We start from the raw sequence: 15,052 nt of genomic DNA, 5'->3' as shown, positions 1-15,052 counted from the left end.
CACTCTCATCTATATCCGAATTAAAAACGACCAAGCTGCAATGTATAACCAATGAACATGACCCTTTTAAATCTTTGTTATAACCTGTTGTTGCTTTGGCTTGTTTTAAATAGTAAACCCAGGTTTTACGCACAATGCTGTTGTGTAATTGTCTCAACACAAGAATGCGAGAGAGACCAGTGCGACAGAGCAGCAGCGAAAAAATAAATTCTGATCACTTGGAAGAAGGATTTGAATCCAATCTTTTGGACCCCTCTTTTGGGAGAACCTGAGAACTGTGAGCCCCCGGCCTGCCTGCTGACCTGCCTGGGGCTCGAGTCGAGACGGGGGCGTGGAGATGACTGTGGCGATGAGGATGAGGAGGGTCGGGCGTGTCGGTGAAAGTGAGGGAGGGTGTGCACAGTGCAACGGGGAGAAGAAAGGGTCGGGGGGAGTGGGGCGGGGGGCTGCATCCAGGAGGAGGCGGAGAACTTACCTCACGCTACAGCCATGCCAGAGGGAGCAGAATACAGAAGAGAGCAGAAGTTAGAGCGCGAGAGGGGGGAAGCAGGAGGAGGGGACTGCTGTCGCGCAGAAAGGTCTGGTGGGGTAGGAGCCCCGGCCTGGGGAGGCAGGGGCCCAAAGTGGGGAGGGGGAGAGAGAGAGAGAGAAGAGGCATAAAGAAAGTCAAGAGGTTCAAAGAAGAACCCGTGATGGTGGTTGGGAAAGACAGAGAGAATTTAGAAAAGAAGATTGCGCGGCACGAAGAGTCGTTGGTGGGGAATCGAGTGAGGAGTGTAACAAAGATGAAGGGAACGTGAGAGAAAACCACAAGTAGAAGAGAAGACAGCGAGACATACAGCAGTAATCCATCCGTTGTACGCCAGAGAGGAAGAAGGGGAGCAAGGAAAGGAGGAGAGAGGGGGAGAGGAGGAGGATGAAGGAAGGTAGGACACGATGCGGCACAAGCAGAGGAGCGAGCATGACCACACGTTCAAACACGTCGGGGAGCAAAAGATAAGATTGAGCAGGAGAGGGAGGATGTGTGAGGGAGCGGAGGTGGGGTGAGCAGAGAGAAATAAACAACAGAGCAAAGTGTGAGGATCACGGCCACTCTTTTCAGCAGACGCTGTTGAAAACCGTGCGAGGGAGGGGGAGTGGGACAGGTCACAGCCACGTAGACCAGGGACAGCTCAGGTTAGGCATTAAATGTGTGTTCGTCCATGTTAAGCCGTGGTACATTACAGCACCTGACGTGGTTGTTGTTAGGCAGCATTTGAAATGCATCGGGTACCCATCTGAATGAGCACTCGGCATCCCCACCGCTCTGACGCCCGCGGCAACATGCGCTAAATGCAACAAAAAACGCTTCATGATGTGGCCATTTTCAAGAAGATGCTAGCAAGATACACAATGTCCATGATACCTCCAGTGCTCTGCAAAATCTCCAGCATTGCCACTTAGATTTTTAAACCTACATTGTCTTTTATATAAAGGTACATTTTCAATGATCCTGATTTAACTAAATTTCCATTCAATTACTCTATTTCCAGTAGAATGAAATGCAGCGGCATTGTTGTGCATGAAGCAAATGAAAATGAAAACGAGACCAGTCAGACTATGACTCCACAGTAGGACAAAGACACCGCGTCCTCGACATGAAGCCAACTTCCCAGCGTCTGTGATGTATAGAGCGTCATGACTGGACTGTGTATGTGAGTGGACAAGTGAAGGAGTGCTTCACCTCTACATAGCACTTCATTACAAGAACAAACATCTCCAAGAATGTTTGATTTAACCACAGCCAAGACCGTTAAAAGTTTTAGGTAGTAATTTACTTTAGACAGTGAAAGAACACATACATTCTTGAAGTTGTCTGTATGGGAGACACTGAAAATATGGTGGTCCGTCCTACACAGAGCAGCCATCCACAAACAGAACTCGTCACAGCAAGGCGCATTGCAGCCGGATCGGGAGATGCTCGGCAGGAGGTTGGTGGTGTAGGCGTGCTGACACTGTAGGCCTGTGTGTACGCTGTATCCCTGTGTCTGAGGGGAGCGATTATAAAGGCGAGGCTGAGTCGGAGGCCCGGGATGCCCGGGGTGGGCCCGGGAATTGGGTACTCACAGAACTACTTCCACATGGTCCAACGCCCACTGGTCATGTCCTGCGCCGTCGTGGCGTGGCTGCCACCATCGCAGCATCACCCCTTTTACTCGCGCCTCTCTGCAGAGATTGTGGGAGACATTGCGGAGCCAGTTGGAATCGACAAGTATATTGAAGATTAGCGCTGCTGAATGAAATTAAGATAATCTAAGAAAACACCTCTTAAAAAGGGTTTGAAAGATGTAATGGATGGCTTTATTGATGGTTTGTGCATCATTCTAAAATGCTTTTTAGATCAGTTGTAAACCATGAACAACAAGTTAGAGCTGGTGAGATCTTCCGACCTCATGACACTGTCCTTTTAGCTATTTCAATGCTCCTCACATGGACTTACCACCTGGAAAGCAGCTGCAGGGTCAAAATGGATTTATTGACAACCTATTAATGTCTTCAAAGTTTTGATGGAAGGTTGTTGAAATGTATCAATTACTTATTTGCAAGTTGCAGATTCAGATGCAGTTCACTAGCTTATGGTTTACTAAAATCTCATTTTAACATCTATGCTGCATTTGTATTCTGCACATGAAAGGCCGCATTATTTGGAAGCCGTGTCTCTGCGCGTCACTCACAGTGGAATATTGTAGGACACTCTCTGGGCCTTTATGAAGTCTTTGGGCTGGTGCTGTGCGATGACGTGCCAGCTGACTCCATTGTTGACGCTGTATTGCAGCAGCACGGCCCGGTCGACTGTGTCGGGCTGATCCAGAGCTATGTTACAGCTGTCTGTCTGCGCGACGCTGCCGATCTGCAGCACAAACATGATCTTACTGTAGAGAGACAGAGAGGGAAGGAAAAAGACAGAAAGGTTGGAGGAAGAATAGATTAACGGTTGAGAACAGGGATTTTCCCATGTGGCAAAAATTAATGCGTGGTAACATAATGGCTTCGGGAACACTCTGCTAGTACCTGTACCTGGCTCTTGTGAGGTCCAGCGGTTTGGTAACTGCCTGCCTCATCTTACAGCCATTGAAGTAGAGTGAGTCTCCGTGGGCGTGCGGTGACAGCTGACCGCATCCGCTGCCCACTCCGCCACCCTGGATCAACTGCCAGCTCTCCGGAGACATACTGCCGGACTCAAAGTTGTCCTTGATGGAGCTGGGCAGGTCGCTGCCGAAGAGGGAGCAGTCGTCACCTGTTGTGGTGGCAGGAAGCAGAGGGGAGATGATGAAATTGAATGAAATAAAGACAGCAGGCCGCTGGGTGGTGTGGTTGAAATGAACAGGTAAAATGAACAGCGAGAGCCAGGTTTTTCCGGGAACTGAGACGGAAAACTGTTTTCAGGCTTTCTTTTGAAGGCGTGTCATTAGCTAGGACATTTTTTCTTCGTTCATGCGCATCACTTCAAAAATAGACATTTTATCTGAACATTTTATACTCGCGTGTGTTCCAGTCTGCGGCTCACCATGGTGTCCCTCATCACAGATGCAGACCGCTCCACTCGTACAGTAGCCGTGGCCGCTGCAGAGCCCCGGACAGGCTTCACCGATGTAGACATGGTCCACTCCCCAGCTCTGCCGCTCTCCTGTCCCCTCCTTTTGAATCCAGCGGAACTCGGTAGCCCTGGAAATATGGAAGAAAAACACAAATGCATGACACGTATAAATGACATGTGTGAAATATGAATTTCATTTAGGTAAATAAAACATCTGGAAGCTCCTACCCTGACGAGACGTGGTCTGGCAGTTGCACAGTGACCCTCGTCCACGTTGAGCTGTTGACTGGGCTGTAGATGGTGGACTCGTGGAACTGGAAGGGAGAGCAGCCCACGTTGTTGACTGAGGAGGGGAGGCACTCGGACTGTACCAGCTGCCACGAGTCAGACCTGAAGGGAGAGCCGGAGAGTTGATGACTGTCAACATGCAAAGGTCAATTCTACAAAAAAACAAAACTATTACCATAGTATGTCGGGTGTAAAGTGTAAGGTTCAGCTAGTGGTATAAGCCATTGATGCTACTGGCCTGATATTTAACAGTCATGTTTATGATCACCTCATTGCAACACCTGTCCTCACTGTCCGATGACCTTAAAATAAATTAGACTTTGGCCTAAAATAACGTCACCCACTTCTTTGTCTACAGTTTGGTTCTTATCGTTTAAAATAGGAACAACGTCAAGTGTACTTTGACTTCAAGCTACTGGACATTTTCAGACAATTGTTTCATAGCTTTGTCAAAGGTTGAATTCTTGATCAGGCCCCTCCACGTCTTCTTTACCTTGCATCCTTCCTGTACTGCAGCAGGACAGAATGATGGTCTCCACAGGTGTCTGCCTCACAACCAACGACAATCTGCATCAACGAGACGGATGTTCACTAAAGGAATGAACCCAAAGGACAGGTTTTGACATGGCAGGTCTGTGGCTCTCTTGTAATACTGTACCTTAAACTGTAAAATATATCCGGGTTGCACTATGAGTTCTCGCGTGGCCAGGATGTTGTGCGTCTTGTCTTGGTTTTTATTGGGCCAGTACAAGTGGAAGGAGGGGTTTCCGCAGAAGCCAGCTGTCCGCACGGCGTTGGGGTAGAAACTCCAGCTCTCCTCGTGGGAAACACCCTCTGGTGGATGGCGAGGACACAAAAAGAGGAGCGTAAGAAAAGCAAATGTGCAAAAAAAGTTAACATCAACCCAAACAAACTCACCATCATCAAAAGTGTCGAGCAGAGTGGGTGGGTTGATGTCTGACCCCCCCACCAATATGTTGTCTATGGCCCACTGGGCCCTCTCCAGACTGGGAGTGGCTAGGCCCGAGGAAATGGTAAATGGCTGCCACCAGCGCAGGCGAGTAGCGTTGGTCAGAGCTCCTTCGGGGAGGACGATATAGTCTCTCCTCACCGACACATACTTCAGGTAATCCATCTCGTGCAGCAGTGTCCAGGACACGCCTGGGGAACAAAACACGACTAATTTTAGAAGAGAAGAATTCCTTAAACGGGTGATGGTGGCAAAGGAAAGGTCTGCATGTTGTGTGGACCTCCGTCAGTGGAGAAGTCCAGCAGCACTCCCTCTTTACGACACGTTGGCCGGTGGCACATGGTCATGTTATCGTCACTTCCAATCCTGGCCCAGTACTCCACAAACCTGTACATAAAAATCACGGATTAAATGTTCAAAAGTATCAAGGCAATAATAACAACAGGAAGCCCAACAGTGAGGAATAATGTAAGTTAAGAGTATGAAATCATCATTTCATCATCATTTTTGTAAAATAATATTAAAATCGCCAAATTTGCTCTCACTTTGCTCCGCGGAGGTCCAGATCTGCAGTGACAGCCTGTCTGGCATCGGCGCCGCCGAAGTACAGGGCTGTCCCCTCAACCAGCACACCGCAGTCTGTACAGGGCCTCCCGCCCTCCAGCACCTGCCACTGAGGGCCTGCTGCCCCCTCCCAGTCGAAACGCTCCTTCAGAGATGCCTACAGAGAGAAGCCACACGCATCCGAATCATCAAATTCTACTTCTCTTTTTCTTTAGGACTCTTTTTTTTTTTTTTGCGATAGCTTCATTGTACCTTTAGAGGAGTGCTGGCGTAGCAGTTTGGTCCAGTGAACCCGGGGTCGCAGAGACAGCGCTGGTCCAGACAATCTCCGTGTCCTCCGCAGTGGCCGTCACACGCTGGCCCGATGTAGAAGTTCTCCACGGCCCACTGGATGTCCGAGTGCTGCTGGAAAAACCGGAACCGCACCCCACTGGAAAAAAACAAGACAGGAAAAGGCTCTTCAAACAACACGCATAATACCTTTATAATTCATACGACGGTGAAGTTTGATCCCTCTATAATTTAGGTGATGACTCACGTGTCGGCCAGGCTGTCGGCCAGCGGGTAGACCGCCCTCTTCCAGCCTTCGGCGGGGAAGAACACTGATGGCTGGGAGACCTGACCTCCGCAGCGGGGGTCAGCGGGCAGGCACTGCGGCGTCAGGTACTTCCAGGTCACTCCAAAGTCCACCGAGTACTGCACGTGGATTTGTCGGTCCGCGTGGCGCTCTGGCTCAACACAGCCCACCGCGATCTGAAGCAACACAAATATCAACGTCACCATCGTTGCAAGTAGGCTATTTTCTACTTGACGATGAACCTGCATTGGCATGTGCGTCATTTGAAGGCTCAACAGTTACCTTAAACTGCATGACCCACCCCTTGTCAGGGATGATGTCATGTGTGACAGCGTACACCTCACTCCCATCGGAAATGCCACACACCATCACTCCATCGGGGGAGCTGCAGAAACGCTGCACTGAGCAGTCCTCCGAGAACAACCAATGGTCGCTCACTGACGGAGAAGAAGAAAGGCTTTGCTTGAATGGGACTCATCCTTCCACATCACCGTCAAATCGAGGCATTGATTCAGTACCTATAGGCGTCTCCTCCTGCGTCTCTCCCTGCCCTATCCGTCCTGAGGTGCCATCAGCCGGCGCTCGCTCGTGGTTGGGCAGTGCCACCCCTCCAAACGTGTCCGATATCTGCGCCCGAGGGTCCGAGCCTGCGATGAGAACGTTATCCAGAGCCCAGTCGCTGCTGTCTGCTCCCTCGTGTTGCGGCTGCCACCAGCGCACGCGTACTCCCTCCTGGCGGGCAGCAGGGGGCAGCAGCACATTCACAAACCTGAACGGGGAAAACACGAAGACAGTCAACTGCAGGTCAGGGGGGGGGGGTCGCGTAAACGAGTCCACGCTGAAATGAACTCACCCGGGCTTGGTGTACAGGTCGTAGAAGATTTCTGTCAGCAGGTGCCAGTTGATTCCTCCATTCAAACTGTACTCCAGAAGCACTCCCTGGTTACGGTTGCTGGGTGGGATCATGCAGCCGTACATGAAGTAGAACTGGATGAACTCAGCGTGGGTCAGGTTGAGGTCCACTGTGACCAGCTGACGGCTGCAGCTCTGAGCACGGACACGTGTAGAGATGAAGTGAGAGTCTGCATTGATCTGCTATTGATCGGCTATTAGTCTATTTACAGCCTTCTCTCTTATAATAATCAGTGGAAAATAAAACCAGAAGGCTCATCATCTGATATTAACACAAAACATTGTCGAGACACAAAACTGCCTCAGGTAAAGTTTGAACTGAACCAAAGTAGTAAATTCATCTTGATGCATCTTCACGCAATACTTTTAACTGCTGGTTTCTTTGACAGTGTTCCCAATAAGAAGAGCATGTCAAAAGGCTTACATTAGTCTATACAATCTGCCATATTGAATCAGCACGTGTGTTTACTGCAGACGTTGTGATCACTACACGGCTCGGAAGGAAGGACAATGCGGAGATCATATTCGCATGAAAACATCATGACTGGATCATTTAGAAAAGGCGAGTTGAGGTGAAAAACCAGATTAGGCAATTTAATGTGTACAAACCAGAGTAAAAACCCTGAATATAAATACATTTAATCTTCACCAAATCCTTGTTAAGACAATCATTTCAAAACAGAAAAGAATCAGGCGACGAGGGTACGGATGTATATTCACCCCACTGAAGTGCAAAGCAGCTCCAGAGGCCACGGCTCCGCACACAGTGCTGAGTTTCCCGCCGGTGAGTACGTGCCAGTGGCTGAGTGAAGGCGCCCGGCTGAAGCTGTCCTTCAGCTGGGAGGGCAGAGGAACCACGGGCTCATCGCAGTACTCTCCGCCCCACTCCGGGTCACACCTGGGGAGGACAGGTCGAGTCAGATACACGTCATGTTCAATGTGAAGATGACATTTCCGTCACGTTATGGTGAGCTAATCTATGCAATCCCACTAGTTAAAGTAACTTCACGTGATCAAATTAAATGAATAATGAAGGCCAAACTATATTTATCATTTAACATCCCAACAGCAGATGATTTAACCGATGAAACAACATGGCCACAAACCTAGAAAAAGCTCGGAGAAATCAGGTATTTAAAACAAATTCCGACCAACAATTCTGCCGTTACTTACACACAGGAGCTCTGTTGGCAGCGTCCGTGTCCAGAGCACATATCTGGGCAGCCGTCTCCGATGTAGAGGTTATCCAGAGCCCACGTCTGCTGCTTGTCAAACGGAGCCTGCTGGAACCAACGGAACCTCGTGGCCGGAGACCTGAAGAAATACATCAAAGTCACCGATGCCTCCCACAGAATGCGTTCAAACGTAATAGATAGCAAAGGAATTAATGATGAGGTTACACAGTGGAATCAGGATATGCTACATAGGTTTGAGATTCAGGGCAGTGCTGACCTGGCATATGATGGGAGAGGCAGGGTGATGCGGCCCCACTTGTTAAAGGTGTCAGAAACCAGCAGCCTCTGCAGCGTGTAGGAGGAGCAGTCGGGGCTCGTGGGCAGACAGTCCCTGACCACAGGCTGCCAGGTCAGACCCAGATCCAGAGAATACTCCAACTCCACCGCTGCAAAGAAACAAGGGACACAGCGTTGTCCACGTGACGTATAATTCAAATAATAATTGTCAGTTGAAAAGCACATTCACACTTCCTTGCTTACAGTAGCAGGAGTTGGTGACAGAGCAGGAAGCAGAAAAGTCAAACTGGATGAAGGCATCTGGACCCAAACTGATGTCGGTGGTAACGGCATAGCGAGTGTTGGACTTCTCGATAAAAGCGAACGCTGGCCCATCGGACCCACAAACGGGCATGCGGGTTCCTCCAGGGTGGAGCAGCCACGAGCGCCCGTCGATTGAAGAGAAATCATCTTCCAAAGGTCCCCAGCCACTGGCACTGCCGCCCACTACCACCTAGGGGATAAAAGGATAGATGTTTGCAAAGTGAGTGTGAAGAAATCAGAGAAACTGGATTCGTGGGCTTTGGAAAGCGACGGTGTTCCACTGCTTGAATGAAAATGATCAAAAGGGTGGTTGGGTGGGTCCTCACTCAGTGTACCTGATCAATGACCCATGGGCTGTAAAAGTGTCCGTTCTCCGAGGGCTGCCACCAGCGGAGGCGAGTGGAAGAGGTGCGAGCGCGCAGCGGGATCTCCAAGGCCACCAGGCGAGCCTGATTACTGCTGTTACTGAAGAGGAACTCCTGCAAGAGGCCCCAGGAGAGACCTCCGTCCACAGAGAACTGCAGCAAAACCGGCTGGGAGCGAGGGTCCGGAGCAGCTTTACCACAGCCGAGCCGCAGGAAGAACTGAACAAACCTGCAGGGTTGCATTCAGGAGCACGTGAGTATCACAGTGTCGATTAAACAACAACAACAACAACAAAACAGGTGGTGGAGAGGATAGGTGGATATGTTTTGTTTGGTTGGGGCTGTCGCTCTACCTAGCATTAGCCAGGTCCATGTCATTGGTGACCAACATGCGCAGGCCGTCCTCACTGAAGAACAGGTGGTTTCCACTCGACATGATGCCACACTTCCTGGATGGTTTGCCCCCGCTCAGCAGCCTGAAACGCTGCGCATCCACAGCTCCCCCTACACAGAAACATGGGTGTACAAAAAACACACACAAGCATGAATGCATCATTTACTAAAGAGCTCTATCTACTACACAGGTGCACTCACACGTATACGTTTTGGATAAACGTGTACCTTCGAAGTCGTCCTTTAGGAAGTCGGGGTTGGGGGTGTCCGGCACGGAGCAGTCCGATCCGGAGTGGCCGGGGTCACACACACAATGGCTTCCCCCCACACAGGTCCCGTGGCCGTTGCACATGTCCTGACACTGTGGGCCGATGTAGATGTTGTCTAACGCCCATGTTGGAGGAGAAGAACCAGTTGAGAAGAAACCCTGGTACCATCGGAACCTCACTGACCTGTAAGGGAGGTCAAAATGCCAGGATTAGAGAGATTTATCAAAATGTGATAAATAAATGAAAATTCCCCTTTTTTTTCTTTTCTGTGTCTCATGTTGAGGGATCTCTTACCCACAGAGGCGAAGCTTTCCAAAGTGAATAACCTCCCTCCTCCAGCCCTGAGTTGTGCCAGGGAAATAGACGGTGGCAGGGTGGAGCTCCGTGGAGCACAGCGAGGAGGGCTGGGGCCCACCGGCGCACAGGGGCACCAAAAGGTGCCACGTGGCACCAAAGTCCCGCGAGAACTGCAGACGCACCGGGTGGGAGGAACTGCTTTCTGATGTGCAGCCGACATTGATCTGGGGGATACGTTAAGACACACAATACCGGTGATGATGATGATGAACCGTGGTTTTTGTTGCCATAGAGTTTTGTTGAGTTTTTGTTGCTTGGTCGACTGTAAAAAAGAGTCAAGGCGGCGTTTGTGTACCTCAAACTGGATGATAGTGTTCTCATTTACGTCAATGTCCCTGGTGGTGATGGAGTGCTCGCCGAGCTCGCTGGAGACAAACACCATCGCTGAGTCGTCCTCCTCGCTGACACACACACACAAATATTAGTCAATGGTAAAAGCATCATTTTGCGAGTTATATCATCACTTGGTTCACAGGTCGTCATGACGGCCATTGTCAACATACATTCCAGTCTTCTGGTAGGGGCAGTAGAGTCCAGTGTTTCCTCCGGGGAAGAACAACCAGTTGGACTCATCGGGACCTTCGTCAAAGCTGTCTATGACCGTCGGTGGGTTGTGCAGGGAGCTTCCATCAATGATGAGATCGTCTATGACCCACACCTCCTCTTTCTTTCCTGCAGGATATCATATACATCGCTGGGAGTGTTACACACGGATTCTACTGGTTCAGGCCGCACAAAGCGAATCATTGAGAAACAGAAAAGAAATGCAGGAGCACAGACTGTGTGAATTTTAGTTTGACTAAACCAGACAATGTGTCGACTCACCGCTGTTGTAGGGCTGCCAGAGTCTGAAGCGGGTGGCGTTGGTCTGAGCGCTGGCCGGCAGTGGCAGGTGGAGGAACAGAGTGTCCGTGGAAGCTGGGAAATAAAACTCATCCAACATCAACCAGCTGATTCCTCCGTTCACGGAGTACTGCAGCAGCACTGAATGGGAGCGCTCTGGGACGCCTAGAAAAGCCAACAATAAAAACTGTTAGGACCAAACTATGATTAGTACAGCTACACCAGAAACAAATAAGTTATGCATTACCTTTAGTGATAAATTTGAAGGAGAACTGGATGTAGAGAGTGTTGGTGCAGTCCAGATCCCGAGACACGATCATTCGCAGACCGTCCTGCAAAGAAACAGTGCACAATGACATTGTTTGTCACCTAAGAGGAACCATTGATCTAGAGGTATCAATTGCCACTGTATTGTATGCTTGGGAAGTTTTCTGCATGCCATACCCCTTTGAATATAAGGGCGGTGCCAGATTTAAGGGGCTCTCCGCTCAGAGTTCCCCTCTCCGCCCCGTACACCTCTGGCCATGTCTCCTGTTGCAGGTTCTCATTAAAGTCCTCTCTCAGCACAGTCGGCAGCTGGGCCAAAGGCACACAGTGTGTCCCCCCGTAAGCCTTGTCGCACCTGTGTGGAAGTGAGGGTAACGTTTACATAAGCGTAAAAATGACCTGAACTTATCCTCAAGTTGGGCAGCGGAGCAGAGTTGTCTGTTGGACTTACACACAGCGCCCGTTGTCACACAGGCCGTGTCCGGAGCACATCCACGGGCAGCCGGGGGCGAGCAACACGTTATCTAGAGCCCATCCTTCGGCCCCTGGGGTGAAGTGGGTTTGAATCCAACGGAAGCGAGTTCGTGGGGAACTAAGGCAAAGCGCAGCAAAGTTACTCCCAGAGAAGACACCAATACTGTCGACCAACGATGGGTGTAAAAACACACGTACTTAGCAGCACTGGGCAGGTAGACGGTGATCCTCCTCCAGTGTTTGTACTGGGTCGAGGTGTAGATGGAACTCTGCGTGTAACCAGCGCAGCCGATGGCCGGCGGCACACACTCCGGGGTGATGAGGGACCAGTGGTGACCGCAGTCCGTGGAGTACTCCAGTCGCACGCCGTGGGAGAACGAGGTGGACTTACTGCAGCCCATACTCAGCTCAAACTGAAGGAAGGACGAGCCGGACACCTCAAAGTCCCAGCTCTCTGCATACCTCGGCTTCTCTGCAGACAGGGAGTGCAGCAAAGCGTCACACTGTTTTCTCAACGAAATTAACGATTTAACATTTTAATTCAGCGAAAAAACCTACACAATTCCACTTCAATGTCACATGTAAACGAAAACCGTACAGCCACAACACAGAGTCTGAATGCAAGAACAGCGTTAAAATGTTGGGTGTTGGGGGATATTCGGTGCGTCATGTTTTCACACAAGGACACGGGCACTTTATGTTCATGGAGCGTGTTGCCAAATATATGTGCAAAGTAAATCCGTTCACAGCTCGGCGCGAGCAAAGAATACCAAGCAGGATGTTCATTCAGGTTTGCTGTCATTAATAATGCAGGAACCCACGACGCGACACAGTCAATGGGTGACTCAGCTTCAGCCTTGAGTGTGGGTAACGCTGTGGTTTCGCTGTGCAGCCATTTGTGTGCACACCTCTGCTGAGTATGTGGTGGTTTACTCGATGTGCACGTGCATGGCTGTGCAGAGCTCTGCTTCACGTTCACTTCAGCAGCCGCTCACTGCGAACGCTGCAGCTTCCTTGGGGCTTGCTTCACTTCCCACGCACACACATTCCGAGCCGGACAAGGACTTACAACTACGGAACCGGCAGCCATCAACTCTCGTCACTGAATACATGTGAGCAGGGGTGTTTTTCGTCCAACTCACTGTCAATGGCCTCGGAGTTGAAGGTGAGTGCTGTGTCCAGAGATAAACAGTCCACAGTCACTTCCCCGCCCTGAACGCGGTACCAGTTGTGCCTCAGAGGCGTCGTCCCGTCAAACTTGTCGTGGAAGCCTGTTCTGGAGCTGTCGTTCATACCGATCAGGACATCATCCAAAGCCCACTGGGCCGAGTGTTTCCCTACGAGCACCGAGAGAGAAATACACATGGATAACAAAGATAAAGCTGTCATATCAACGACATGTTGTAATGTTTCCGGGCTTTTCTGTAGTATTGCTCACCCTGCTTAAGAACTCACCCTGCTGTGGCTGCCACCACCGAAATACTGTGTAAGGGGTTTTGGCAATAGGTGGCAACTCTATGGTCACCACTTGGGGCTCTAGGAAGGAACTAAAGTCCAGCTCCCTAACGAACTGCCATTGGACCCCATTGTTTGTAGAGAACTGGACAATGACACCTGGAATCAAACAAAGAGCAGAGTGGAGAGAACCTTATTTTTGAGCACTCAAACTTCAGCACCGCTTCAGCCTAGAGATCCACAATCTGCTGACGTGGGTAAAAAGACTAGAACAGACTGACAATGGCGCCCAGATCTGAAACTGCACAGCCTTGGCTCGTCAAAGACAAACATTCAAAAGGAACAAACGAGACAAATAAAGGCATGAAGTGATATCGGATCAGATGTGGACCTGCTCGGTGCACCGCTGAGGAACAGCCACACGGATGCAGCAGAGGGCCTCGCTGCAGCATGTTATAATTACCTTCGTTGCGAGACCGAGGCCTCGTGCAAGTGGGCCCCAAACTCTTGCTGCCAATTCGGATGTAGAATTGCACCAACCTTTGTGGAAAGAGTAACAACTCAATTTCACTTTCAAATAAACAACCTCTGATTGAACTGGACTCGTATGCCTCCGTATGAGAGATGTAAAGGTGGGGGATTCTGCTCACCGTGTGTTGGTGGTGTCCAGAGGCACTGTGCGCGCTTCTCTCCTCCCGGGGCTACTGAAGTACAGAGCTTTGCCCTCCCCGATGATGCCACATCCACCTCCGATTTGTCCCCCGCTCAGGCTCTGCCAGAGAGGGCTCAACTTCCCCTCAAAGCCCTCAGTCAGCTCTGTGGGGCCGGCCACCGACGGCACACAACTATCCTGCTCCACTATCCAAAAAAATCAAAAGGTATATTTAATAAAGAATACATCAAAAACCTTATGTATTTTATTTGTTTTCCCTTCTCTATCTGTTATTGTACCTGTGTATCCCATGTCACAGAAGCAAACGCCAGAGATACAATCTCCATGTCCCCCACAGTGGTTCGGACAAGGCTCAGAGATGTAGACCCCGTCCAGGGCGAAGGGCGGAGCGTCTCTGTGCACGCTGCTCTCCTGGAACCAGCGGAAGCGTGTCTTACTGTGGAAACGAGGGTAAGGAGGTAAAAGAAAGAGATGAATACGGACATTTAAATTTAGCAGTCAGAATATATATTCTGGGGAGAATGCACAAGGAACGGATTGCATCCGCTGTTAGCTTCGTGAGTTATGAATCATTCGCAACTGCTATCTTTCCAGGGTCAAGGTCACAAAATATATGTAACAACCGTAATGATATTACAGTGCAAACACGTCCATAACGTTTTTGCAGCTGACTGTAATTTTCTCAGCTTTTTCATCTGATTGCAATTATCTATGTGGCAAATTATAAATGAGCTTGAGGCTAATGAGTACGATTGTGAGGGGGAGAATCAGCCTGAGCAAGAGTTATATTTCCATCCAAAGCTCCTGAACGCAATTAAGAGGAAAGGGAAAATTAAAAGCCCAGGATTTGGGAAAGGATGGAAGAAATCATTTGTTTATTTGTTGATATTGTTATCTTGATTTTCTTTTTTTACCCTAATTTATTTAAAAAAAATCTGTATTCATTAATGTTTGATCCCACAAATATCTTTGCATCTTGTCATTCATTCTCAAGAATAAAGTTTCCGTTAGAATGTAACGTTATGTATTGCTAGTAACGCAGATCTTTATGAATGGACAGTTTTTGCAGTGAGGCTCATTTCATGAATTTTTTTGCCCAATTTTTACTAATTAACTCATATGAATATGTGCAATTAGCAATGGAGCACCATTATGTAATTTGCTCGGCAGGGCGGATTTGGGTGGATTTCATTCATCGCTGCTGCTTTTAAAAGATTCATTAGTGTAGTTTGTGTAGATTTAATTATTTTGGTGAATTTCCCCTTTGAGTCTAAAGAAAATTAACCAAACTCC

At 49.4% G+C, this 15,052-nt stretch overlaps 1 protein-coding gene across 2 annotated transcripts in view; it reads right to left on the bottom strand.

Annotated features, from left to right (window-relative positions):
• reln (reelin) overlaps positions 1-15,052 on the bottom strand; it is an 80,069-nt gene that overhangs the window by 2,851 nt on the left and 62,166 nt on the right. The window contains exons 30-65 of one of the 2 annotated variants that reach the window (XM_062563207.1): positions 14,038-14,195; positions 13,737-13,944; positions 13,550-13,626; positions 13,087-13,245; positions 12,774-12,968; positions 11,830-12,103; positions 11,609-11,749; positions 11,335-11,512; positions 11,138-11,222; positions 10,873-11,055; positions 10,551-10,719; positions 10,343-10,448; positions 9,985-10,211; positions 9,650-9,873; positions 9,382-9,532; positions 8,999-9,257; positions 8,604-8,853; positions 8,341-8,509; positions 8,062-8,202; positions 7,609-7,786; positions 6,830-7,023; positions 6,495-6,745; positions 6,259-6,413; positions 5,938-6,152; positions 5,652-5,829; positions 5,381-5,556; positions 5,116-5,222; positions 4,784-5,026; positions 4,524-4,699; positions 4,359-4,432; positions 3,806-3,967; positions 3,548-3,705; positions 3,058-3,277; positions 2,715-2,912; positions 2,107-2,205; positions 476-481 (exon numbers count right to left, since the gene is read on the bottom strand). In XM_062563207.1, the coding sequence (XP_062419191.1) occupies positions 476-481; positions 2,107-2,205; positions 2,715-2,912; positions 3,058-3,277; positions 3,548-3,705; positions 3,806-3,967; positions 4,359-4,432; positions 4,524-4,699; positions 4,784-5,026; positions 5,116-5,222; positions 5,381-5,556; positions 5,652-5,829; positions 5,938-6,152; positions 6,259-6,413; positions 6,495-6,745; positions 6,830-7,023; positions 7,609-7,786; positions 8,062-8,202; positions 8,341-8,509; positions 8,604-8,853; positions 8,999-9,257; positions 9,382-9,532; positions 9,650-9,873; positions 9,985-10,211; positions 10,343-10,448; positions 10,551-10,719; positions 10,873-11,055; positions 11,138-11,222; positions 11,335-11,512; positions 11,609-11,749; positions 11,830-12,103; positions 12,774-12,968; positions 13,087-13,245; positions 13,550-13,626; positions 13,737-13,944; positions 14,038-14,195 (6,144 nt within the window). The remainder of the gene's footprint in view (positions 1-475; positions 482-2,106; positions 2,206-2,714; positions 2,913-3,057; positions 3,278-3,547; positions 3,706-3,805; positions 3,968-4,358; positions 4,433-4,523; positions 4,700-4,783; positions 5,027-5,115; positions 5,223-5,380; positions 5,557-5,651; positions 5,830-5,937; positions 6,153-6,258; positions 6,414-6,494; positions 6,746-6,829; positions 7,024-7,608; positions 7,787-8,061; positions 8,203-8,340; positions 8,510-8,603; positions 8,854-8,998; positions 9,258-9,381; positions 9,533-9,649; positions 9,874-9,984; positions 10,212-10,342; positions 10,449-10,550; positions 10,720-10,872; positions 11,056-11,137; positions 11,223-11,334; positions 11,513-11,608; positions 11,750-11,829; positions 12,104-12,773; positions 12,969-13,086; positions 13,246-13,549; positions 13,627-13,736; positions 13,945-14,037; positions 14,196-15,052) is intronic. The other variant, XM_062563208.1, reaches the window with a different exon arrangement.

This window comes from Pungitius pungitius, chromosome 6, assembly GCF_949316345.1.
Source record: "Pungitius pungitius chromosome 6, fPunPun2.1, whole genome shotgun sequence".
Taxonomy (NCBI): domain Eukaryota; kingdom Metazoa; phylum Chordata; class Actinopteri; order Perciformes; family Gasterosteidae; genus Pungitius; species Pungitius pungitius.
The sequence above is the reverse complement of the archived record's forward strand: the minus strand, read 5'-3'. Positions and strand labels throughout refer to the sequence as shown.